Below are 21,614 nucleotides of genomic sequence, written 5' to 3'. Positions count from 1 at the left end.
GCCACACTCAGCAATATTCCAGCTATATGATGGCAGTCTGTAAATAATTGAGTCTGGACCAGACAATCCAGTGATTGACATCATGAGCATCGATCCACGCAATATGATGATGACATGCATCAACCAAGTCAGCAAGCCTGGCCACCCGATCCCTTTTGTCGCCTCTTACAACAAGCATAGTTGGCTTTTCACAGCAAGCATGGGTTGCTGAAGGCGTATCTACTTGATTTTCATGGGTCGCAAACAAAATGAGGTGAGGTGAGAAGAAATGGGGTATAAGTTGAGTTCAAGTGCTTGCCTGCGTGTCTACTGGGCTTCACTTAAGCTGTTTGTACAGAAACCCTCACCTTCCGCTCTCCGGCAGGCATACTATCTACTAGACCATGGACCATCCAACTCATGACGAAATGAAACAATGATGCTACTTTCGTATTAAAAATTTATTACTGACTGAAATAATGACAGTAGGAATTACAGTACATATATTGCTCAAATCTTAAGCTTAAAATGCAAGACAAACCACAATCAAGCAATCTAAAACTCCAGCAATTCAAGAAACAAAATAACTTTAATCATAAAAACTCTTAAGCATAAGTGCAAATACTCCCCTGCATAAAATAGCGAGGTTTAGTGATGGTTTACACACTGGAAGCTCATATCAATTTCTGATCTTCTGGCAATTCTGTCTCTGATTGTACATGACATATTTCATTAAAGCAAAGATTGAATAAAACAAAAAAAGCCTTCCCTCGACTAACTACACTAAATCTGCAGACCTCTAGATTGGAAGCAGTATAATCATACAAAACCAAAACAAACATCAGTTCTTGTTCAAAATATATCAAAATCCCAAACCTTTGAGAAGTGTTTTGGATGTTTTAGGTAGTACAATATCATGACAATTTTATTTATCAAATAGAGATGGTTCCAAGCAAATTTAGAGTGTTATAATCAAAAGAGTGAGTGAGTGAGTATGGTTTTACACCGCTTTTAGCACTATTCCAGCAATATCAAGACGGGGGACACCAGAAATGGGCTTCACACATTGTACCCATGTCGGGAATCAAACCCGGGTTTTCGGAGTGACGAGCGAAAGCTTTAACCACTAGGTTACCCGACCGCCCCATAATCAAAAGAGGCTGCAATATTCAAACAGAGCTGGTCAACTCTATAGTTATTCATGAGGTACAATTTCTGTTAATTGCTTGTTACATCTATCTTTATCTTCAAAGATTAGAGACACAGTAACAGCCTCAATGATGACCAAATTGTGATCAGACTGTAATAGAACCAGGAAATACAAAGCAAAGAAGCAGTTGAAGACATAATCTGCACGGGTTGAGATTCTAACTCTCTATTAATTTGGTTAATTGCGACAAAACAAACATATTTCTTGTGAGGCCAGTGATTTGGCCTGTTTTCCGTTACAAAACATATATATTGTTACAAAAACCTTTGGTATGGCAAGGACATCATATGATGAATATCTTCATTTAGTCGACCATGATTACAGCATGATAGGCAGTGGTTAAGTACAATATTTGGGGGGCACCTTTATGAAATTGTGTGCTCAGTCTTCACTACAAAAAAATAACCCCCAAAATATTCATGATTCCTAAAGTTTAATGGGTATACACTTGAAATTCTTTTTGTTAAACGTCATTATCAGATTAGACTGCCACAAATGAGAAACTACTAAAAATTGCCAGATTTTGTTTTACATGGATGGCATCCCATGCTGCTGGTGACACATTTGAAAAATACTGATAAACTTCTGACCAAGGAAATCATTTTGGCAATTCTTTGGTAAAAGAAGATGAACTTATTAAGATATCTCAGACAGTTTGATTAATCAGCTGTAAAAAAATAAATTACAGTCAACCATAGTTCTATCTCAAAATAACACTATTTCCCCCTCAAAAGTATCCTTTTAGTTGCTCTTTCTAAAAGTGGGACTTAATACTATGAAATATCTGTCTATAAGTTGATCACACAATGCAAGCCTTACACAAACAATGGCATCTTTAATTATCATACATTTACTCTACTCTACACGTCACACAATCAGACTCAGGCTGGTATATCGTTATTGTGCTTATTCCTGCGGTCTAAAACAAAATTTGACTGTTAAGAAACATTTCAACGTTAACCTTGTTCATTCATATTTCAAGTCAAATAAACTTGGTACAAAATGTGCAGTAAATAGGTATCATAGAAGTGCCACACAGTTGAATCATTGTTCATGAAACATGTTTGTCATTGCTTGCATTTTTATCAACCACCTAGGTTTACGTCAAACCCAATCAATGCACTAGTCCTGTTCTAAATGAGTCCTTCACAAATCTTACACTGGCAGAAAAAGACAAGACACAACATTGTGAAGAGACGTTACGTTCCTAGCTGCACAATTAAGATTTTTTTATGTAAAAATCACAACACACAAACGTTCATGACTAAAACAGTTTGGAATAGTATTAAGCATGTTAAAGATGCAACACAAACACAATATACAGCTGGGAAAAAGTTATGCATCACGCCTTTATTTTCCTATATCACGTATATCCTGGAGATGTATCTTTTTGAAATATCTACCCCTGATATGGGCCTCATTTTCATGGAGTGAGTGAGATGGGTTTAACGCCGCTTTTAACAGTATCACAGTTATATCACGACGTGTCAGCTTAATGTGGGAGGAAAGCCTGAATTGATACAGGCCCAGACGTTTACCACTTCGGTGAAAACCCCGAGCACAGGTGTGGTGCTGACAAACCTAGATACATAATCGGGCGAACCGGGATTTGAACCCACAATCATAGGTTTCTGGTGAGCCCAAGGGACGCAACTCTGCACAGTGAATTGCGGCGCCTCATACGACTGGGCTACCCCTGCCCCCCATTTTCATGGATGTCGGACACAAACATCACTGATGGGAAGGTGTTTCAGGTAACAGAACAAGTTCCTCCAGATTGCTGCAAGGACCAGGTCATATTTGATGCAATAGAGCAGAGGAAGCCATTGAAAAAGGTAGCCAAATAGCTATGGGCATTCAACAGTAGTACAGAAACCACTTTGGTATGTATTTCTAGATAAGTAACTTTGTCAACAGCAAAAATCAATACAGGTTACGATTCTTATGGAAATATATCGTAAGTGGTGCTTAATTATTTTCCAGGTGTATATTAAGGTTATAGTAGGCCTATACATAACACAAGAAAACTCTTTCTCTGTGGAGTCCTATATGCAATCAAAATAATTTCAACATTAAATTTCATCAGAAATATGCTGATATAACAAAAGTTCCATGCAAAATGCAAAACACTATCTGACATAACAAAAGATTTTTTAGTCTATATTCTAGAAAAGAAGTAAAATATTTCTGTCTAGAGAGAGTAATTTTTTCATCTTTACATCACAAAAAGAACAATGACAAATTTGCTGTGGCATTAGACACACTGCTTCTGATACTATTTAAAAATTTAAAAATATATGAATGCCCTATGAATGTAAGTACCGTAATCAACATATTTAGAGCGAAGCAAGAAACATACAAAATAATTTTTCCAAAATCAGATAACTCTTTTTACTACCCTTTCCATTAATGATCTTTTAAAATCATGTTAAAAAAATTAGTGATTTGCCCAGGGCACAGTTAATATGTTGATTACGGTAAGTTGGTTGTGTGTGCATGTTGCATCTTTGTACAGAGAGGAAACGTGATGTGTGGAGTCTGTACACATGATCAGTAGGTCAAGGTGACCTAGGTCACTGTGACCTGTGGCAGTGAATGGTAGGGGGGAGTCCAGTGATGATCCGAGAGATGATGTGTGTGAGGTCACGAGTCAGCTGAAACAACAACAGTGATGTGAGTGAGTGAGTGAGTGAGTGAGTGAGTGAGTTGGGATTAATTGTGGCACCTCTAACAACTGGGCCAGTCGTACTCCTAACAGTGACGTAATGGTGTCAATAACCATGTTTTTTTACCTGAGCCTTTTTCAAATCCATTTGATGTTATCAGGTGTCACAATGGATAAAACTATCAATGAACTGCATTTGTCAACATCCCAAAGGCAAAAGATCGACTAAACATTGATGACAAATCCAAATGTAAAATTTATCAACATGAAAATGAAAAAATATATGGTAACACCCCCTTGTTTGTATACAAAATACACCTATGCAGAAACAAGTTTGAAATAATGCTGCTTTGAACAGTATTCCAGTATATCACAGCGTGTCAGCTTCAAGTGGGAGGAAAGCCTGAAGTGATGAAAGTCTGACCTTCACCACTCTGGTGAAACCAACAAACTTGTGTACGATACTGCATGGTACTGACAAACATATTTTACCTAGAAACAACCGGAGCACAAAGGGTATTCCAGACCACAATCAAAAGTACACAACAGTGCACGTTTGTTTTTCATTTCAATGTATCATGGCACTGCGACCCCCCAAAATTTGACAGTTTGCAGCACGACTGATGGGCCAACTTTATGTGGCATAATTTCTGTATCATGGTACGTACAGTGACAGCTGTGTATCATCCAAGACCTATCCAGTGCCCTACGGCACGAGATTGTTTAATGCCACACTCAGAAATATTTCAGCCATATGACCACAAACAGGAGCTAATCAAGTCTGGACCAGACAACTCTGTGACTGATGTCCTGAGCAATGATCCAACCAGGTCACCAAGGCCATCCAATGACCCCATCCAACAAGTCTCCCCTTACGACAAGTAATGGTATCTGGGGACACATTCTCAGCAGAATGCACACAGATATGTGTGCCCTGACAAGCACCTGATGGCTACACACCTTCCTCCGACCCAGCTGACTGCTTCTTCCCTGACACCTTCTTAGGTCGACCTCTCTTCTGTAACAAATAAACAGAGGTGATGTGTAGGGACTTACCTAAAAACAGATATGGAATGCCAAAGTGTTAAAGTACTCCCGGAAATGAAAAAAACCTGTTTTTCTCAATTTAAAACTCGACACAAAGTGTTACGTCGCTGTAAATACGAAATAACAAAACAACTCGAAAAGTACTAGTCTGGATTTGCGAGTGTGATCTCAGTGAACAATACAAAATGTACTTTACAGGAGGTAATTTGTCGTCACTTTCAACATTCAAAAATAAAACTAAGTCCAAATTGACATAGCAGAAACAGACCATAGGCATTATGTACCAGTTCTCACCTGTCGTCAAGGTGTCATAGCTCATGGACATTCTCCTTGATCTACTTACACCTGGTTATGCCCTGTTTCACAATAGTCTGTTTTGTTCACATTTTTACACACTTTTACTTGTAAAAAGGCATAAAAACCTTTGATACGCTGTATTTGTGCCAAGGCCCTATTAGTACTAATTGAGTTGTTGGAATATTTACATATTTTGTATATTACCTGCATTTACAATCTGAGGTCGAAAAAACAGTTTTTTTTCATTTCCGTGAGTACTTTAGCGCTTTTGCTTGTGTATCATATTTTTTAGAAATGATTACATATGCAATAATGAAATGAATTAAAAGTGGTACCAAATTATGAAACCGCAGCATTCATGTACATGATGTAAACATGCACACAAATTTCTGCATCAACACACAAATGGATACTCTCTGTATTTTTGTGGCATGTTCTCAATTCTTAAGCCTATAGGATGCGGGACGTCACATCCAGTAAATCCCAAATATCTTCCCACTCTGAAATGCAGATCCTGCTGTAATTATTGAAAGAGAGGGAGTAACTCAGCCTACAATTTCTTTGTCTTGAAATAACTTTACTTTCCTGTATGGTCAGCATTCATTACCAACACAGCAAATGTTGCACTGTCAGTGTACAATGACAGGCAATCAACAAAGTCCCCAGTCTGATCGGCAGGATCATGTTTCACTATGATTATCTCCTATACGTGTATGTGTGGCTGCTAGTACTAGTCCGGACTGATGCCGATTTTATAGTGCTAGCCCACTGAGATTTCATCACACAGATTAACATAAATACCCCACTCAGACACAGTATACTGACTCCAAGCCAATCAGTCCTTGTTTTAGCCCCTTAAGGCAGGGTAACAACAAGTACAAACTTTAAACGTCTTTAGGTATGACACTGCTAAGGATCGAATCCCTGACCTTCCCCTATGCAGGAAGTCTCTACCACTAAACCACGGAGGTGATCTTACTTCAACTAATAGCTAAAATTGATAGAATTATCATTAAAATGCCTGCATGTTATCAGAAAAGAGCGGGCCACTGTAACTTGATAATGCCCTCATATTACTTGATAATGGGCCATTATCACGCCCGTTGTTAGGATAGGGATATGTGACGTCACGTTCAATAGTGACGTCATCTGGTTTGTTCTATGACGTTTCCATATTTGTAAAAGTGGGTGAGTGACATTCGTGTTGATTGCAGTAAATGTTTCAAAACCGATATTGTTGTTTCTTTTTATTTGATAACAAATTCCATCAATTTTAGCTATAATAACGGTAATGCTATTTTTCAGGGCATTATCATTTGCAGAAGCCCCCCCTTTTCAACTGCCCCCCTTCGTCGGGCAGTTAATGGAACCCCTTGGGCTTCTGCAAATGATAATGCCCTGAAAAATAGCATTACCCTTATATTAGACGTAAGACTGTTGTAGCACTATGGCCAAGCTGAGTCTCATTCCACAAAGAGATCTCAGCACCAAGACATCATAGCTCTCATTCATTAGCGTAGACTTAGGACAGTCGTAAAACTACGCTTGCTTGGTGAAACGAAGCCCTGATAGATAAGAGTGTCTCAGACGACAAGCAGTGGACGCTGGTTGACTCTTGACTCCCAGCGGGGAGAGGTTCACATGAATAACCTGATGAAGCCTATTCAACACACCTTCTTTGGGGAGCTCTTCTCACTCGACACTTCCTCTTCGGCTGAGAGCTCTTCCACAACTTCAAAATCATCTTCTTCATCTTTCACAGGTTCCGGCACAACCGAGACCTGAAATATACACAGGTGTCAACAATAACCAAATTGTGGTACATTACAACATAATGCACCATGCCAACATTTTACCAAAAATAATACCAAATTCGACGTAATAAGTGCCCAGGGCGCTCTCAAAATTAAAAATAGGGGGCACTTAATAGAATATAATTTTGGTGAGAAAAAAAACAGAGTTGAAAGATCGAAATTTCGTAGTTTATGCTGACAGCCTGAAATGATACAAAAGAAAAGTCTGTGCGTATTATACACGACATATATTTTCCAGAATTTAATTGCCCATAATTAAGGGTGCATATAACACACAAGTGCTTATTATAAACGAATAAATAAGTCTTGTGTACATTGATCAATCAGAAGGGGTGCTAATTTTGATTGTTCACTAGCCAATATATCAGCAAATATCGCTGTGGGCGCTTATTAAGTCGAATACTGTATACAAACATGGGAAAAATAGCCAGAGACTTTTGGAACTTAGGGTTTCATACTGCTTGTCCATTCATTCTGACTGAAAAATATCTTTTATGGATATAAATGTTAAGAAATTCCGAACAGCACTATCCCGTTTCAGATGTAATTCCCATGACCTTCTAATAGAAAAAGGTAGACATTTAGCGATATCAAGGGAAAACAGATTGTGTAAATATTGTACTTGCCAAGAGATAGAAGATGAATACCATTTTTTGCTAGTCTGTCCATTGTATGCAAATATCAGAAAAGAATACATACATAAATATTTTTATCTGAATCCTTGAATAGACAAATTTTATATCCTTATGTCATCTCAAAATGAAACAGTCACAATATATCTTTCAATGTATATATACCATGCAATGAACATCAGATCCTCTGCATTATAGATGTGATATTTAGTTACGATATATGTAATTCCTATTGCACCCATTGCTACTGTATGTGTATATGTACTATAGGCCCTATGGCCTTTTCAGTACTTGAGGTGAGGTGAGGTGAGGTGAAATGGGGTTCAGCGTCGCGTCCAAGATTATTGCACTTATATAGCGACGTGCATGCACGTGTATGTGTGTGTGGGGGGGGCTGCTTGTACTAGTCCGGACTGATGCCGATTTATAGTGCTAGCACACTGAGATACCATGCCGCAGTTTAACATGAATACCCCACTCAGACACAGTATACTGACTCCGAGCCGACCAGTCCTTGTTTTAGCCCCTTAATGCCGAGCGCCAGACAGGGTAACAACAAGTACCATCTTTTAACGTCTTTTGGTATGACGCGGCTGGGGATCAAACCCCGGACCTTCCGCCCTCTGGGCAGACGGTCTACCATTAGACCACGGAGGCGGTCTTCAGTACTTGAAATACTGCTTGCCCTAATTTGGGGCCCTATCATAAAAATATGAGTGTACTTGTTTAAAAGATATCATGCCAACTTTGTAAAACATCAAAGATATAGTAATGAACCTACTTTCCTTGGTCGACCTCGACCCTTTCCTGATGGAGGTGCACTTTTTTTCACTGCATTATTCTGAAAAAGAATTGTAACAAATCAATAATTTCTTTTATTCATACAATTCCACCTGGGTGAGAACACGAGTCAAGAATGAACAAATCAACTTCTTTTGATCTGAAAACCAGGATTCGAACCCAAAATCATACATTTCAGGCATGCTTAGAACTCTTCACAGCAAACTGCGGCACCTTAGACAACTGTAAAACCCCTGCCTCCAACATTCCCATGACATGCCAAAAAGATTTCTCCAATGCCATTTGGAAGAAGTCCATTGTAGAATGATATCTAATGTCAATAATCTTAGAGAAGTAGACAAGAGAGGAATCACCAGTCACATTCCATTATAATAAAGCCGTTCCAGTCCAGTTTCATTGGCTGCTAATGAACTGATGGAGCCTAGTAACACACCTTCTTGGGGGAGCTCTTTGCAGGTTTGACCTCACATGCTTCTTCTCCTGCACTGTTCTCTTCAACAGAATCATCCTCTTCATCTTCTTCAGACGCAGGCTCAACAGGGACCTGCAACATACATGCGAGTCAGTTACAACCAACCTGTGCTTACTAGGGATGGGTACTGGCAGTTTAAAGTGTATCAATATTTTACGATGCACAAGGCTACATTTTGATATATATCACAATAACTCTAATCTAAAAGCAACTTGAAACACCAGTGTATGAATTGAAGTTCATAAATGGAACAAAACAAGATGCTGGTACAACGTAATGTTTACTCATTCAATAAAAATGCTTCAGATGCACACCCTGGGTATCTGGCAAGATGCTGGTACAACGTAATGTTTACTCGTTCAATAAAAATGCTTCAGATGCACACCCTGGGTATCTGGCAAGTGTATAACATTAAACACATGATAAAAATAGCCAATTCAAATCAACTGATGTACCAAGCTTTAAAAATGTTCTGGTGATACGTATTGTGGAAAGAGTGAACCTCAATTTACTGATATACCAATAATACCACGCACCCTTAGTGCTTACATTACAAAATGATGCACAACACAACATACAAACATATATAATATAATGTTGAAAACAGTGTAACTAGCTGCATGAGCATTGACTTGGGAAACATAGAATGTGGGACCCATTTATAAAATACGAGGGAACTTGTTTAAATGTTATCTTGCATCTGTTGTTAAACATCAAAGACAAAATAATGGACCTACTTTCCTTGGTCGACCTCGACCCTTTCCCGATGGAGCTGCACTTTTCTTCTCTGCATTATTCTGAAAAAGAATATAAACAAATCAATAATTTCTTTTATTCACACAATTTCACCCAATCTGATTAAAATCAGATCTTAGTTTTCGCTACAGCTAAACAAAGATCTGAGGACATCCCTTTACAGGTCACGTCAGAACGACCTTTCACGACCTTTCTCGATTAATTCTTTTTAAACTGATCAAAAGATCATTCTGTTATGGCTTATAGTTGGTCTAGATTGTATGGATATAATCATAAAACCTGTAACTGTCGTTCGGAATACCCTCTGTTAAATATTTCGAGATAAATAATTAGAAAACACATTCCTATTGTCATTTTCATGACCTGGTAAGCGACGCTCTGATTGGTTGGATGAAAGGTCGTTCTGACGTGACCCATAATGGGATGTCCTCAGATCTTTGTTTAGCGGTAGCGAGAACTAAGATCTGATTTTAATGAGATTGAATTAGACCTGGATGAGAACACAAGTCAAGAATTAACAAATCAACTTCTTTTCATTTTATGAATATAAATTCAGCATAGTATCAACTCTCTTTGAGTTTATAAGACCACTTGAGGCAGTAGAGGTGTTACGATACAGTGGAGTCTTGGTACAATGGGTATCCTCATACACTAATTGTATTTCAGAAGTTGACATTCCTTCTTTCTGAAGTTGAATCACAACCAAAGCATTTCTTTTTAGATTTCAGAGATCAAAGATCTGACATTGTTTGGCAGACATATATAGAGGAAAGGGCACTGCAAATGTTATGCTATTTATAGCCAACAGGGAAATACTAGAGAACCTGCATAAACTGGTTGTTGAACAGTTTCTGTTGTTATTTATGTGTTTTTACACCAATATAACTGGTAATGTATCTTATGTATAGCGATACAGGGGTTGTAAATCGATGTCTTGTATAATGGGCCTTGTATCAGGATACCATACTGTACTGTCCAGAGCTCCAGATAAGCTGCGTATCTGCGTGAAATACGCATCAGAAAGGCAGAAATACGCAGTAGAATATAATCCAAGCGTATCAAATACGCAACGAACATTACAGATACGCTACAAAAATAAAACTTGTGCGTATCATCAAAATATTGTGAAGTAACCCTACGTATTCGATTAGCAAATCAGCAACTTATTTTGAAATTATAAATGGGCATTCCGTCAACCTTGCCAAACTCCACGATGACAGTCACATCATGATCATGATCACTTTCTTGTGGAAGTATCGTGGTATTTTTGAGTCCTATAAAGCTCTCAAACCCACACGACACCAGTTTGCAGGGACTAGATGAATAGTGTTTTTAAATATTTAACTTAAATACCCACATGTGTAAAAACTAGTGGGTAACAGAAATTTGAATACGCAGATAGAATTACTGATACCCAATGATTTTAAAATGCATGGGTAAAATACCCACAACACCAAAAGCTTATCTGGAGCTCTGGCTGTCTTAATGTTACACCACGATGAGATAGAGATTCGCATTATGATCCACCTCACATGACCTGTTGAACACATCTTATCTAACAGTCAGGGAGGCATCTGTATAGCATGGATCAGAGACCCCGCTTCCATGGGTGAGTTTTGCATTTCAAAGAAAAAATTAATTCCACTAAACATATGATTACATATAAAAAACATGCTATCAGCATATTATGTTCTCAAACAATGGTCCATGCTCAAATTACCACTGAGAAGTGTATCAGTTATATCACAACACATCAGCTTAATGTGAAGGGAAGCCTAAAGTGATGCTTGTCGTAGTGGCTGACCACCATGGTGATATCCACAGCCACAGGTATGTTCTGGCAGTCTCACCACAACAATTGTGCCAACCTGGGAATTGAATTTGCTGCCAGCAGATCCTGGCATAGATAAGGGATGCAACTCTGCAAAGCAAGACATAGTGCCTTACACCCACTGGGCCATCATTTTGCCCCTCTTTCAACCTAAGAGGTCCATTGTAGAATGATATCTAATGTCAATAATCTTAGAGAAGGAGACAAGAGAGGAATCACTAGTCACATTCCATAATAATAAAGCCGTTCCAGTCCAGTTTCATTGGCTGCTAATGACCTGATGGAGCCTAGTAACACACCTTCTTGGGGGAGCTCTTTGCAGGTTTGACCTCACATGCTTCTTCTCCTGCACTGTTCTCTTCAACAGAATCATCCTCTTCATCTTCTTCAGACGCAGGCTCAACAGGGACCTGCAACATACATGCGAGTCAGTTACAACCAACCTGTGCTTACGAGGGATGGGTACTGGCAGTTTAAAGTGTATCAATATTTTACGATATACTTCTTTTATCAACCACGGTCTCTTCACACCGTGACTAGCTGCATGACCATTAGAAAGAAGGACCCATTTATAAAATACGAGGGAACTTGTTTAAATGTTTTCTTGCATCTGTTGTTAAACATCAAAGTCAAAGTAATGGACCTACTTTCTTTGGTCGACCTCGGCCTCTTCCCTCCGAACTTCCATTTTTCTTCACAGTATTATTCTGAAAAAGAATTTCAACCAATCAGTTACTTCTTATATTCAAATAACTGCAGAGAATACATGGCAAAGATTCAACAAATCAATTTCTTCAATACATGTCAAGTAGGGCTGGGACAGGTAACTCAGGTACTTGGGGCTGGGGGGTACCGAACTACCCGGACCCGAGTTTAATCACGTGATATATTGTTTCAGGACAAAAATTCATTAGAACTACATTGTTACACAAGTCACTAATGTTCGCATTTCCTTATGACTCTGAACCCATTCCTTCTGACTTACATATATTTGAATAAAGATAAAACTTCAGTCAACTTCAGTGTATATGCATCACCAGATCGTTTTATATGTGTTTCTTAAAACATTTTTTCCAGGGCTACGGTCAAACTATTCCCAATTGCAATTTTGTACCTATCTTTTGAAACTGACAGGGTCTGGTAATATGGGTGTGGGTACCTGGGGTAGGGTCGGGTAATAGGGATGTGGGTACCCCGGGTAGGGTCGGGTAATAGGGATGTGGGTAACCGGGGTAGGGTCTGGTAATAGGGGTGTGGGTACCCGGGGTAGGGTCGAGAAAAAAGGGGTGTGGGTACCCGGGGTAGGGTCTGGTAATAGGGATGTGGGTACCCGGGGTAGGGTCGGGTAATAGAGGTGTGGGTACCCGGGGTAGGGTCGGGTAATAGGGATGTGGGTACCCCGGGTAGGGTCGGGTAATAGGGATGTGGGTACCCGGGGTAGGGTCGGGTAATAGGGATGTTGGTACCCGGGGTAGGGTCGGGTAATAGGGGTGTGGGTACCCGGGGTAGGGTCGAGTAATAGGGGTGTGGGTACCCGGGGTAGGGTCTGGTAATAGGGATGTGGGTACCCGGGGTAGGGTCGGGTAATAGAGGTGTGGGTACCCGGGGTAGGGTCGGGTAATAGGGATGTGGGTACCCGGGGTAGGGTCGGGTAATAGGGATGTGGGTACCTGGGGTAGGGTCGGGTAATAGGGGTGTGGGTACCCGGGGTAGGGTCGGGTAATAGGGATGTGGGTACCCGGGGTAGGGTCGGGTAATAGGGATGTGGGTACCCGGGGTAGGATCGGGTAATAGGGATGTGGGTACCCCGGGTAGGGTCAGGTAATAGGGATGTGGGTACCCCGGGTAGGGTCGGGTAATAGGGATGTGGGTACCTGGGTAGTAAATTTGGACTCATCCAAACCCTAATGTCAAGGTTTCATACAACTTCCTCCCAGTCCATTCCACTGTTCCCTACTCAATCAAATCGCAGTTTGTACTGTATGCCATCTTGTAATAACTCTGCTCATGTCTTTTAGCTCTCAATATCAATGCAGCAACAGTTGCATACGAATTTAGCACAATAACAATCCTCTTGAGTTTGCATGCACACAGTTTTTTTTGTTAGTTGTTTATTACAGAACTCAACAATAATCCAGCAAACCAGAACGAAGGGTCTTAACCAATTCCATGCCTCACCCAATTCAGCAAGCCAGATCCTCGATCCGGTCAGTTGCCTCCAAGACAGGCACTGGTGGCGGAAGACCAATTCTAACCATTATCTTCCCCGGGTACACATACGTATGTGAAAGGCGACTATGCTTGCCGTAAGAGGTGGCTAACGGGATCGGGTGGTCAGGCTTGCTGACTTGGTTGATGCATGTCATTGCATCCCTATTGTGTAGAATGCTCATGTCTGTCACTGGACTGTCTGGTCCAGACTAGGTTATTTTCAAATCGCTGTTGTATAGCTTGACACAAATAAAACAAAAACTATATTTATGAACACTGGATGCATCATTGACACCTGGCTATTCACATACCTTAGACTTGAACTTGCGTGGGCGACCTCTCGGCTTTCCACTTGGGGGCTTTGGCTGCTGAAATGAGGGAAACAAATACAAACAGTTGATTTCTGTACATCAGCCTCAGGTTATGACCGTACATAATGTCATCACCGTACACTAGGTAATCACCATACATAAGGTAATCACCATCCATAAGGTAATCACTGTATATAAGGTAATCACTGTACCTAAGGTAATCACTGTACAGAAAGTAATCACCATCCATAAGGTAATCACTGTACCTAAGGTAATCACTGTACATAAGGTAATCACCGTACATAAGGTAATCACTGTACATAAGGTAATCACTGTACATAAGGTAATCACTGTACATAAGGTAATCACCGTACATAAGGTAATCACTGTACATAAGGTAATCACTGTACATAAGGTAATCACCGTACATAAGGTAATCACTGTACATAAGGTAATCACTGTACATAAGGTAATCACTGTACAGAAAGTAATCACCGTACCTAAGGTAATCACTGTACATAAGGTAATCACTGAACCTAAGGTAATCACTGTACATAAAGTAATAAGTCTAAATCTGGGCAAAATCATGGACAATGGGTGTTGACTATCGGGTACAACGTTATCGGAATATTGACACCTACCACTTTAAATTCATCAGGTATAGGAGGTCGGCCTCGGCCTCTCTTAACTGGTTCTTTACCCTGTAAAACCAACACTGGAATCAATTCTCACTTGTACCGGGATGTAGGGATGGTGTACATACCAGAATTTACATCTCATAACATGTCTCAAGTAGTTTTGTATGTTTACTGAAAATGTATCTGCTTATCTTTGTGTTTGTTTAGGGGTTTTTCTAACACGAGTGAATTTGGTTTAACAATGCTTTGAAAAGTATTCAGTATTGTCTACTTGAAGTGAGAAGACAGCCCAACGTGATGCAGTGGAAATTCTATTTCTACCAAATCAATTGAAAAATAAAATAATTTGTCTCAGATATCGCCTAAAGAGATAAAATGTCCACTTGATAGTCCTAGAGAGAAATATGTGATGACTTTTTTATTACAATGTCAGACTCTTTCTTCCACAGAAAACTGCATGTTTTGATGCAATGAATTAAACATTATCCTGTCTCTAATAAGAACTCCTCAGTTATAAAGGCTAGGGCTTAAAATAATCACAACAGGCTAATTATGCATGGATTTGAAGCCCAAAAATATTCTAAAACATACATTGACTTTTGGTTTTGTTTAAGAAAATAATTTTCAATCACTGGGTGATGAAATAAAGCATAAAAATGTTTGGAATTCATTATCATAATATATTAAATGGAAAAATAATTGTAAAATGACTGAAATATTTTGACGTTTTGTAAATTGCTGAAGTTAAATTTCAGTCATTTTACACTGACGGTAACACATATACTGAGGAACGTGTTTTGATAAAAGTGCTACTGACGGAAGGACAGGTGGATGACAGACAAAAAATGATAATGACTTTCGTTAAAGAAAGTGATGACGGTAACAAACCTCAGTTTGGGCTTTCTTGGCATCTGTGTCACCAGCCCCCTGTAAAAACACAAAAAAAACATATGTTAAACTTGGGTCAATTAAACATTAAATAAAATTAAACAATTAAACCATGCCAAGGTTCGAAATTAACATAAACTAATATTTCTTTGTTATTTCTTCAGTTCGAGGGCTGACCAAAAAGATCTAAGCCTAACAAACAAAACCAACAATTGTGAAAATGTTTTTCATTTTATTTTCAGGATTATTGCCCTGCTTTTCAATACACTTCTCATATTGATCGTGAAGCTTTTCAATTCCAATCAGGAAGAGGATTTCTGAAGCCACCCTGAGAAACCCATGCACAACAGCTTTTGAGGTCATTGTTGTCATCATAGCGCTTTCCACGAAGGTGTTCTTTCAGTTCAGGAAACAGGTGGAAATCACTTGGTGAGTATAGAGGGTGAGGAAGCTCTTTGAACCCACATTGTTACACAGCAGCCTTTGCAAGTGGAGAGGTGTGAGAAGAGGCATTGTCATGAGGTAGAGTGAGTGAGTGAGTGAGTATGGTTTTACGCCGCTTTTAGCAATATTCCAGCAATATCACGGCGGGGGACACCAGAAATGGGCTTCACACATTGTACCCATGTCGGGAATCGAACCAGGGTCTTCGGCATGACGAGCGAACGCTTTGACCACTAGGCTACCCGACCGCCCCGTCATGAGGTAGAATACAGGGGCCATAACTTTCTTCACTGATCCTGATGACTTGAATTTCTTTGGTGCCGGAAAAGTGGAATTGTTGCTAATATCTTTTTGAATTTGATGAGATCCTCCTCAAACAGCTTTAAATTGTCTCTGGCAATGCCAATTCTTTTTTTTCTTGTGATCAGAATTTAGAAACTTTGGCACCCAACAACAGATATCTTATTCATCTGTAAATGTTCATGAATAATAGTTTCAATGGATCCATCATGTGTCTTCTTCAAGTTGAGCAATGGTAATATGTCTATCTGACACTATTAGTTTTTCTATCTCCTTGATTGAATCTTCATTGATGGAAGTTGATTGACGTCCAGACCTAGGGACATCATCAAAGTTGGTTCTCCCAGCCTTAAACATAGCTGCCCAACATCTAATAGTGGAATAGCTAGGACACTTATCCCCATACACTTGTGACATGCGGTCATGAATTTCTTTGGGAACACTTTTCTCTATAGTCAAAAGCTTGATGACTGCTCGATACCCGTTCCTTTCCATTTCTGTGTCCATTGATGACCCTTACCAAATTCAACTGGATGTCTCTAATATTATACAAACGGCCTCAACAGACCAAATACACTTGCAATGAAGTACTCAAACAATGTACTTACTACATTATCTAGTTCACTTTGTCATGGCCAAAGTTGAAAGTTAGTCAGGCCTAGAACTTTTTGACCAGCCCTCGTATTCATATAAATGTTCATATGATTCACAGTTTCTAGATACGCTAGAGTGTGTGGACATAATTGGCACTCCAAAAAGATGAGAGTTCCATTAAGAGTGTGCACAGTATGACATGTACCATGGAAACAGGACATTACAAGAGTCTGAATTAACGGGAGTCCGCAAGCCTGAGAAGGACCAGTGACATTTCATTGTGGACTAACACGATTGGGTAGATTGCAACTATGTAGCAAGTCACTTGTTACGGGAAAGTGAAAATATAAATTATTTTGTTACTTTGCGAGTTAACAAACTTTTAAGGCATCCTACCGTTTTCTTTGCGTTCTCTGCAAGACGAGGTCTGCCTCTGCCTTTCTTCACACTTACAGGCTCACCTCCCTGAGGAAGACATTCACATGCAAGTTCAATGATCATATGTACACATGCTTCATATATACTATAGCATGATCGCTGAAGTCCCTGAAGCCCATTACAAATTACTGTTAAAATCAAATGTTCTGTACAGGCAGAAATGTGTACAGTAACCCCATGTTCAACAGATCCTGTAATGACTAAGGGACACAACTCTGTACAGTCAAACTGAAGAACTGTACGAGCACTGGGCTACCACTATTTCCTATACAGTGCTCCTTGACCAGAGTTACACAACAAAATTGATTATGCTGGTTTAGGGCACATCTCTGTGAAAGAGTGCTAGATTTAATGTTTATAATGTTTAATCTTCATAGACGAGTGACCCGTGAAGATCTGGGATAGAACAGGTCTTCACCAACCCATGCTTGCCGTAAAAGGCAACTATGCTTGTCGTAAGAGGCCACTAATGGGATCGGGTCGTAAGGCTCGCTGACTTGGCTGATGCACGGCATCGTATCTCATTTGCGTAGATCGATGCTCATGATGTCAACCACTGGATCGCCTGGTCCCAACTTGATTATTTACACACCTATGTCATATAGCTGGAATATTGCTGAGTGTGATGTTAAACATCAAACAAACAAATCATAAAAGAGTGACATGTAACAAACCTCTGTCTTTGCTTTCTTGACATTCACATCTCCAGCAACCTGTGAAGACAGACATGAACACCTTTATGTCTGTTTCTTGACTCAAAAGTTTATCATTATTTAGTAAAATATTATTGCCAAATGCACCACTTCTCAGGGGTAGAAACCAACATATATAGTCCTCTAGTCATCACTATGATAACACATAGCAAAACCCTTAAAAATGGCAAATTTCTACTATTGGCCAGGTTGGTTTGACAACCAGGTCCAGCAGTGTGTACAGATCAACATCTTCCTGACTAACAGGAATGGACAGAGGACCAACCAACACATATTAAACAAATTTACTGTATTCGAAGTATTAAGCGCCCAGGGCGCTCTCAAAATTAAAAATAGGCGGCTCTTATTAGAATATAATTTTGGTTTAAAAAAAAACTGAGTTGAAAGATCGTAAATTTCTACGTTTATGTATCTGAAATGATACAAAAGAAATGTCTGTGTGTATTATACACAACAGATATATCTTTCCAGAATTTAATTGCCCATAATTAAGGATGCATTTAACACACGAGTGTGCATTATACACAAATAACTAAGTCTTGTGTACACTAATCAATCGGATGGGGTGCTAATTGGGATTGTTCACTAGCCAATATATTAGCAAATATCACTGTGGGTGCTTATTAGAGTGGGGCGCTTATTACATCGAATACGGTAAGTGAAACAAAATATGTGATGCATCTTGATTTTCAGCAGCATAATCATGATCATGTTAATGTGAAACGGGTCAACTAGAGTGAGTGAGTATGGTTTTACGCCGCTTTTAGCAATATTCCAGCAATATCACGGCGGGTGACACCAGAAATGGGCTTCACACATTGTACCCATGTCGGGAATCAAACCCGGGTCATCGGCATGACGAGCTAACGCTTTAACCAGTAGGCTACCCGACCGCCCCGGGTCAACTAGAAGCTACTGTGGCACAAGTGGTTCTGTCATCCTTGGCGTTGCAAATCAGGTTAGGGTTCAGCGGAGTTGCGTTCCCTTAGGTTTACCAATACTTTCCCTGATCATAATGCTTAATCTGTTAGCGTTTTGTGGGTTGACCAAAGGGTAAACAACTGCAACCTGATCACTTCAAGATGACATGCTGTGACATAACTGAAATACTGTTCAGAGCAGCATTGAACCCAACTCACTCAACTCACAGAAATGCATCAATGTTACTCACATCATCTACAGGTGCATCTCTCTTGGGACCCATGATCAGTTACACACCTGGTTCTAGATCTGAAAAGAAATCTTTTACTTAGAATATTCGGGGAAGCAGTTAATCAAGTAAATAAAGGGAAAACAAATAAAAACATCACTGCCTTGTTGATCGTTTGTATGCTCATTTCACATCACTTTCAATTGAAAGTATTGAGAAGCTAATGGCTAATGTAATAAAACCTCTCTCATTGGGGCCACTGACATCATACTTTGAGGAGACGTGGGGTTCAAAATCCCTTGTATGTAAAGCAGGGTTAAAATAAGTTCCTGCATATTGCTGAGGCAAGGGAGTTAACCGACTGTAAAAGTCCAGTTTTCACCCTTGCTGAACTAGACTGGAATTTCATGGCTTGATCACAGTGACTATTACGAGTTATGTCCCTTCTATATGCCTCTCCTATTTACCGATCTGATTCCACTTTTCATATTACTTGTAATGCTTCAAACAAAAAGGCAGCATCCATCCACGACAATCTGATCCATAACCAAGATCCTTATTTAATAAAATAGGTCTTATCTCACAAAGTGCATCAAACCACTTGAGCACCAAGATTAAATGTATGAAAAGATTTGGGAAATATCTATTGATGCCCATTTGACAGTATGCATGCTTTGCACGGCAGTCGCCATGTTGTTAGTCCAGCCAAAATATAACTCCATAATTCCAGCCTAGTTCGTCAAGGGTTGAAACTGGTCTCTTCTAGTCAGTTAACTCCCTTGCCTGAGGAAGATGAAGTTCTTGGTCCCTGAAGGAACACTTAGAAATCATATCATTTTTTTTCAAATGCATTGTGATAATGTAAATTATGCGAAGTTAGTGATTTATGTTATCTTGGTAATACTTTCAAACATTTTAAATGAATATATACAAACATACGAAAGCTCAATAGGACCATATTGGTTTTTGTTTTTTTCTCTTTTAAAAGTCATTATTACAAGAATAAAGTCGTAATTACGACAGTATGATTCATCAAATAAACCTGGCCATTAATAGGATGTTATGAATGACATCAATGAAATGGAAGGAGGCAAAATCTTGATTACATCTGCTTATCATAGCTCATGTTGTAATAATTATTATATTAGGTCAAATTAAAACATGTATGTCATATTTTTTTGCAGTTGATGTGTCTATTGAATGAGATGATCTCAAATACTAAATTTATTTTTTAAATGAAAACAGTGTTAGCATGATTAGTCTAAATAATCATGAAAATGATGCAGAATGAAATCAGATAATAAATATAAGTTTACTTGTGTCTCTTGATACTAAATATATGAAACAACAGTCATTGATTAAAGCAGCAAAATCCATGGGCTGGTATGTTTCACATCAAAGACACATGTACTTATGTATGCATTAATCCACCCACAATCCATTATGTATCCTACACACAGAATATATGTGGCTAGTTTGCATTTGTTTGTTACCTAGGTGCATATTCAGTAGTTTAGATAGTTAGATCGAGTGTATGCTATCAGTAGGAATTTGAATAAATGAAGCCCTACGTATGATGAGAATTGCAAACGTGATGAAAACCTCATGAAGACAAGTCTGACGAGATGGACAAAAGAATCACTTGAAATAGATTCTACCTCATTGTGCAAAAACAAAACATCATCATGCTTAATGATTACTTAGTAAGTTAAAACATATGAAAAGACAAAAAGTAAGGTCGGGATTAACATGCTGATTTTTCGAATTCTAAAAAAAATAATGAAATAATACTTAGGCTAGAACGAGATTTTCGCGCTAGTCTTCATTTTAAGTAACTAGCATTGGCAAATGGTGGTTCTATAATGCATCAAGGCGAAAAAAATATTGAAATCTCATCTAAAACAAAACAAAGGAAAGAAATAAGGTCGATATTACACCACGCACCGGCGATAGATTCGCCTTCCCGGTATCGAGCTGTGATTTATTTGCGGGAAAATAGGTTACCTAATGTTGCTTGTTTGCATGTTATTGCCAAATGCGACACGTGGTTACCTGCATACATGTTCAAGATTAAACAATATGGTCCATAAGGTATTAAGAGTGCAACTGTCTTGTCGCATCATTACATACCTTTCAATGAAACAAAGGGAAATCGTCACGCGTTTATCTCTGGCTGTTTTCGCCGGGATTCAACCATAAACAAAGCGGAAGAAGATTCTCGGGAGTGAAAAGACGAACTGGAATTTACTAAACAATAGTGCGGACATCGGAATCACGATCAAGCTGACAAATCCCCAAAACAAAAAGTCCATTTCGAGTAATAAAGCGTGATTCACATGTTCTGTAGAGCAAATAAAATATTGCATAAAACAACACTTAAATTACTTTGTCTGAAACTTTGTACACGTATAGTGACAGTTTTA

The 21,614-nt window shown here is 39.1% G+C and overlaps 1 protein-coding gene across 2 annotated transcripts; it reads right to left on the bottom strand.

Annotated features, from left to right (window-relative positions):
- Nucleotides 1-452: 452 nt before the first annotated feature.
- On the bottom strand, nt 453-21,406 carry LOC139446836 (chromosomal protein D1-like). 2 transcript variants are annotated; one of them, XM_071228177.1, is made up of 15 exons: nt 21,322-21,406; nt 19,213-19,271; nt 18,003-18,041; nt 17,287-17,355; nt 15,553-15,591; nt 14,668-14,727; nt 14,027-14,083; nt 12,152-12,211; nt 11,804-11,914; nt 9,655-9,714; nt 8,879-8,989; nt 8,426-8,485; nt 6,872-6,979; nt 4,815-4,872; nt 453-3,843 (listed from the first exon to the last, which is right to left on the bottom strand). In XM_071228177.1, the coding sequence occupies exons 2-15, from the start codon at nt 19,243-19,245 to the stop codon at nt 3,833-3,835; spliced, it is 876 nt and encodes a 291-aa protein (XP_071084278.1). In that variant the 5' UTR covers nt 19,246-19,271; nt 21,322-21,406; the 3' UTR covers nt 453-3,832. The 2 variants fall into 2 exon arrangements, with proteins under 2 accessions (XP_071084278.1, XP_071084279.1); XM_071228178.1 differs by lacking the exon at nt 14,668-14,727.
- Nucleotides 21,407-21,614: the final 208 nt, after the last annotated feature.

This window comes from Haliotis cracherodii, unplaced genomic scaffold (genome assembly GCF_022045235.1).
Source record: "Haliotis cracherodii isolate W230 unplaced genomic scaffold, xgHalCrac1.p SCAF_6, whole genome shotgun sequence".
Classification (NCBI taxonomy): domain Eukaryota; kingdom Metazoa; phylum Mollusca; class Gastropoda; order Lepetellida; family Haliotidae; genus Haliotis; species Haliotis cracherodii.
This window is presented reverse-complemented; position numbering and strand designations above follow the sequence as displayed.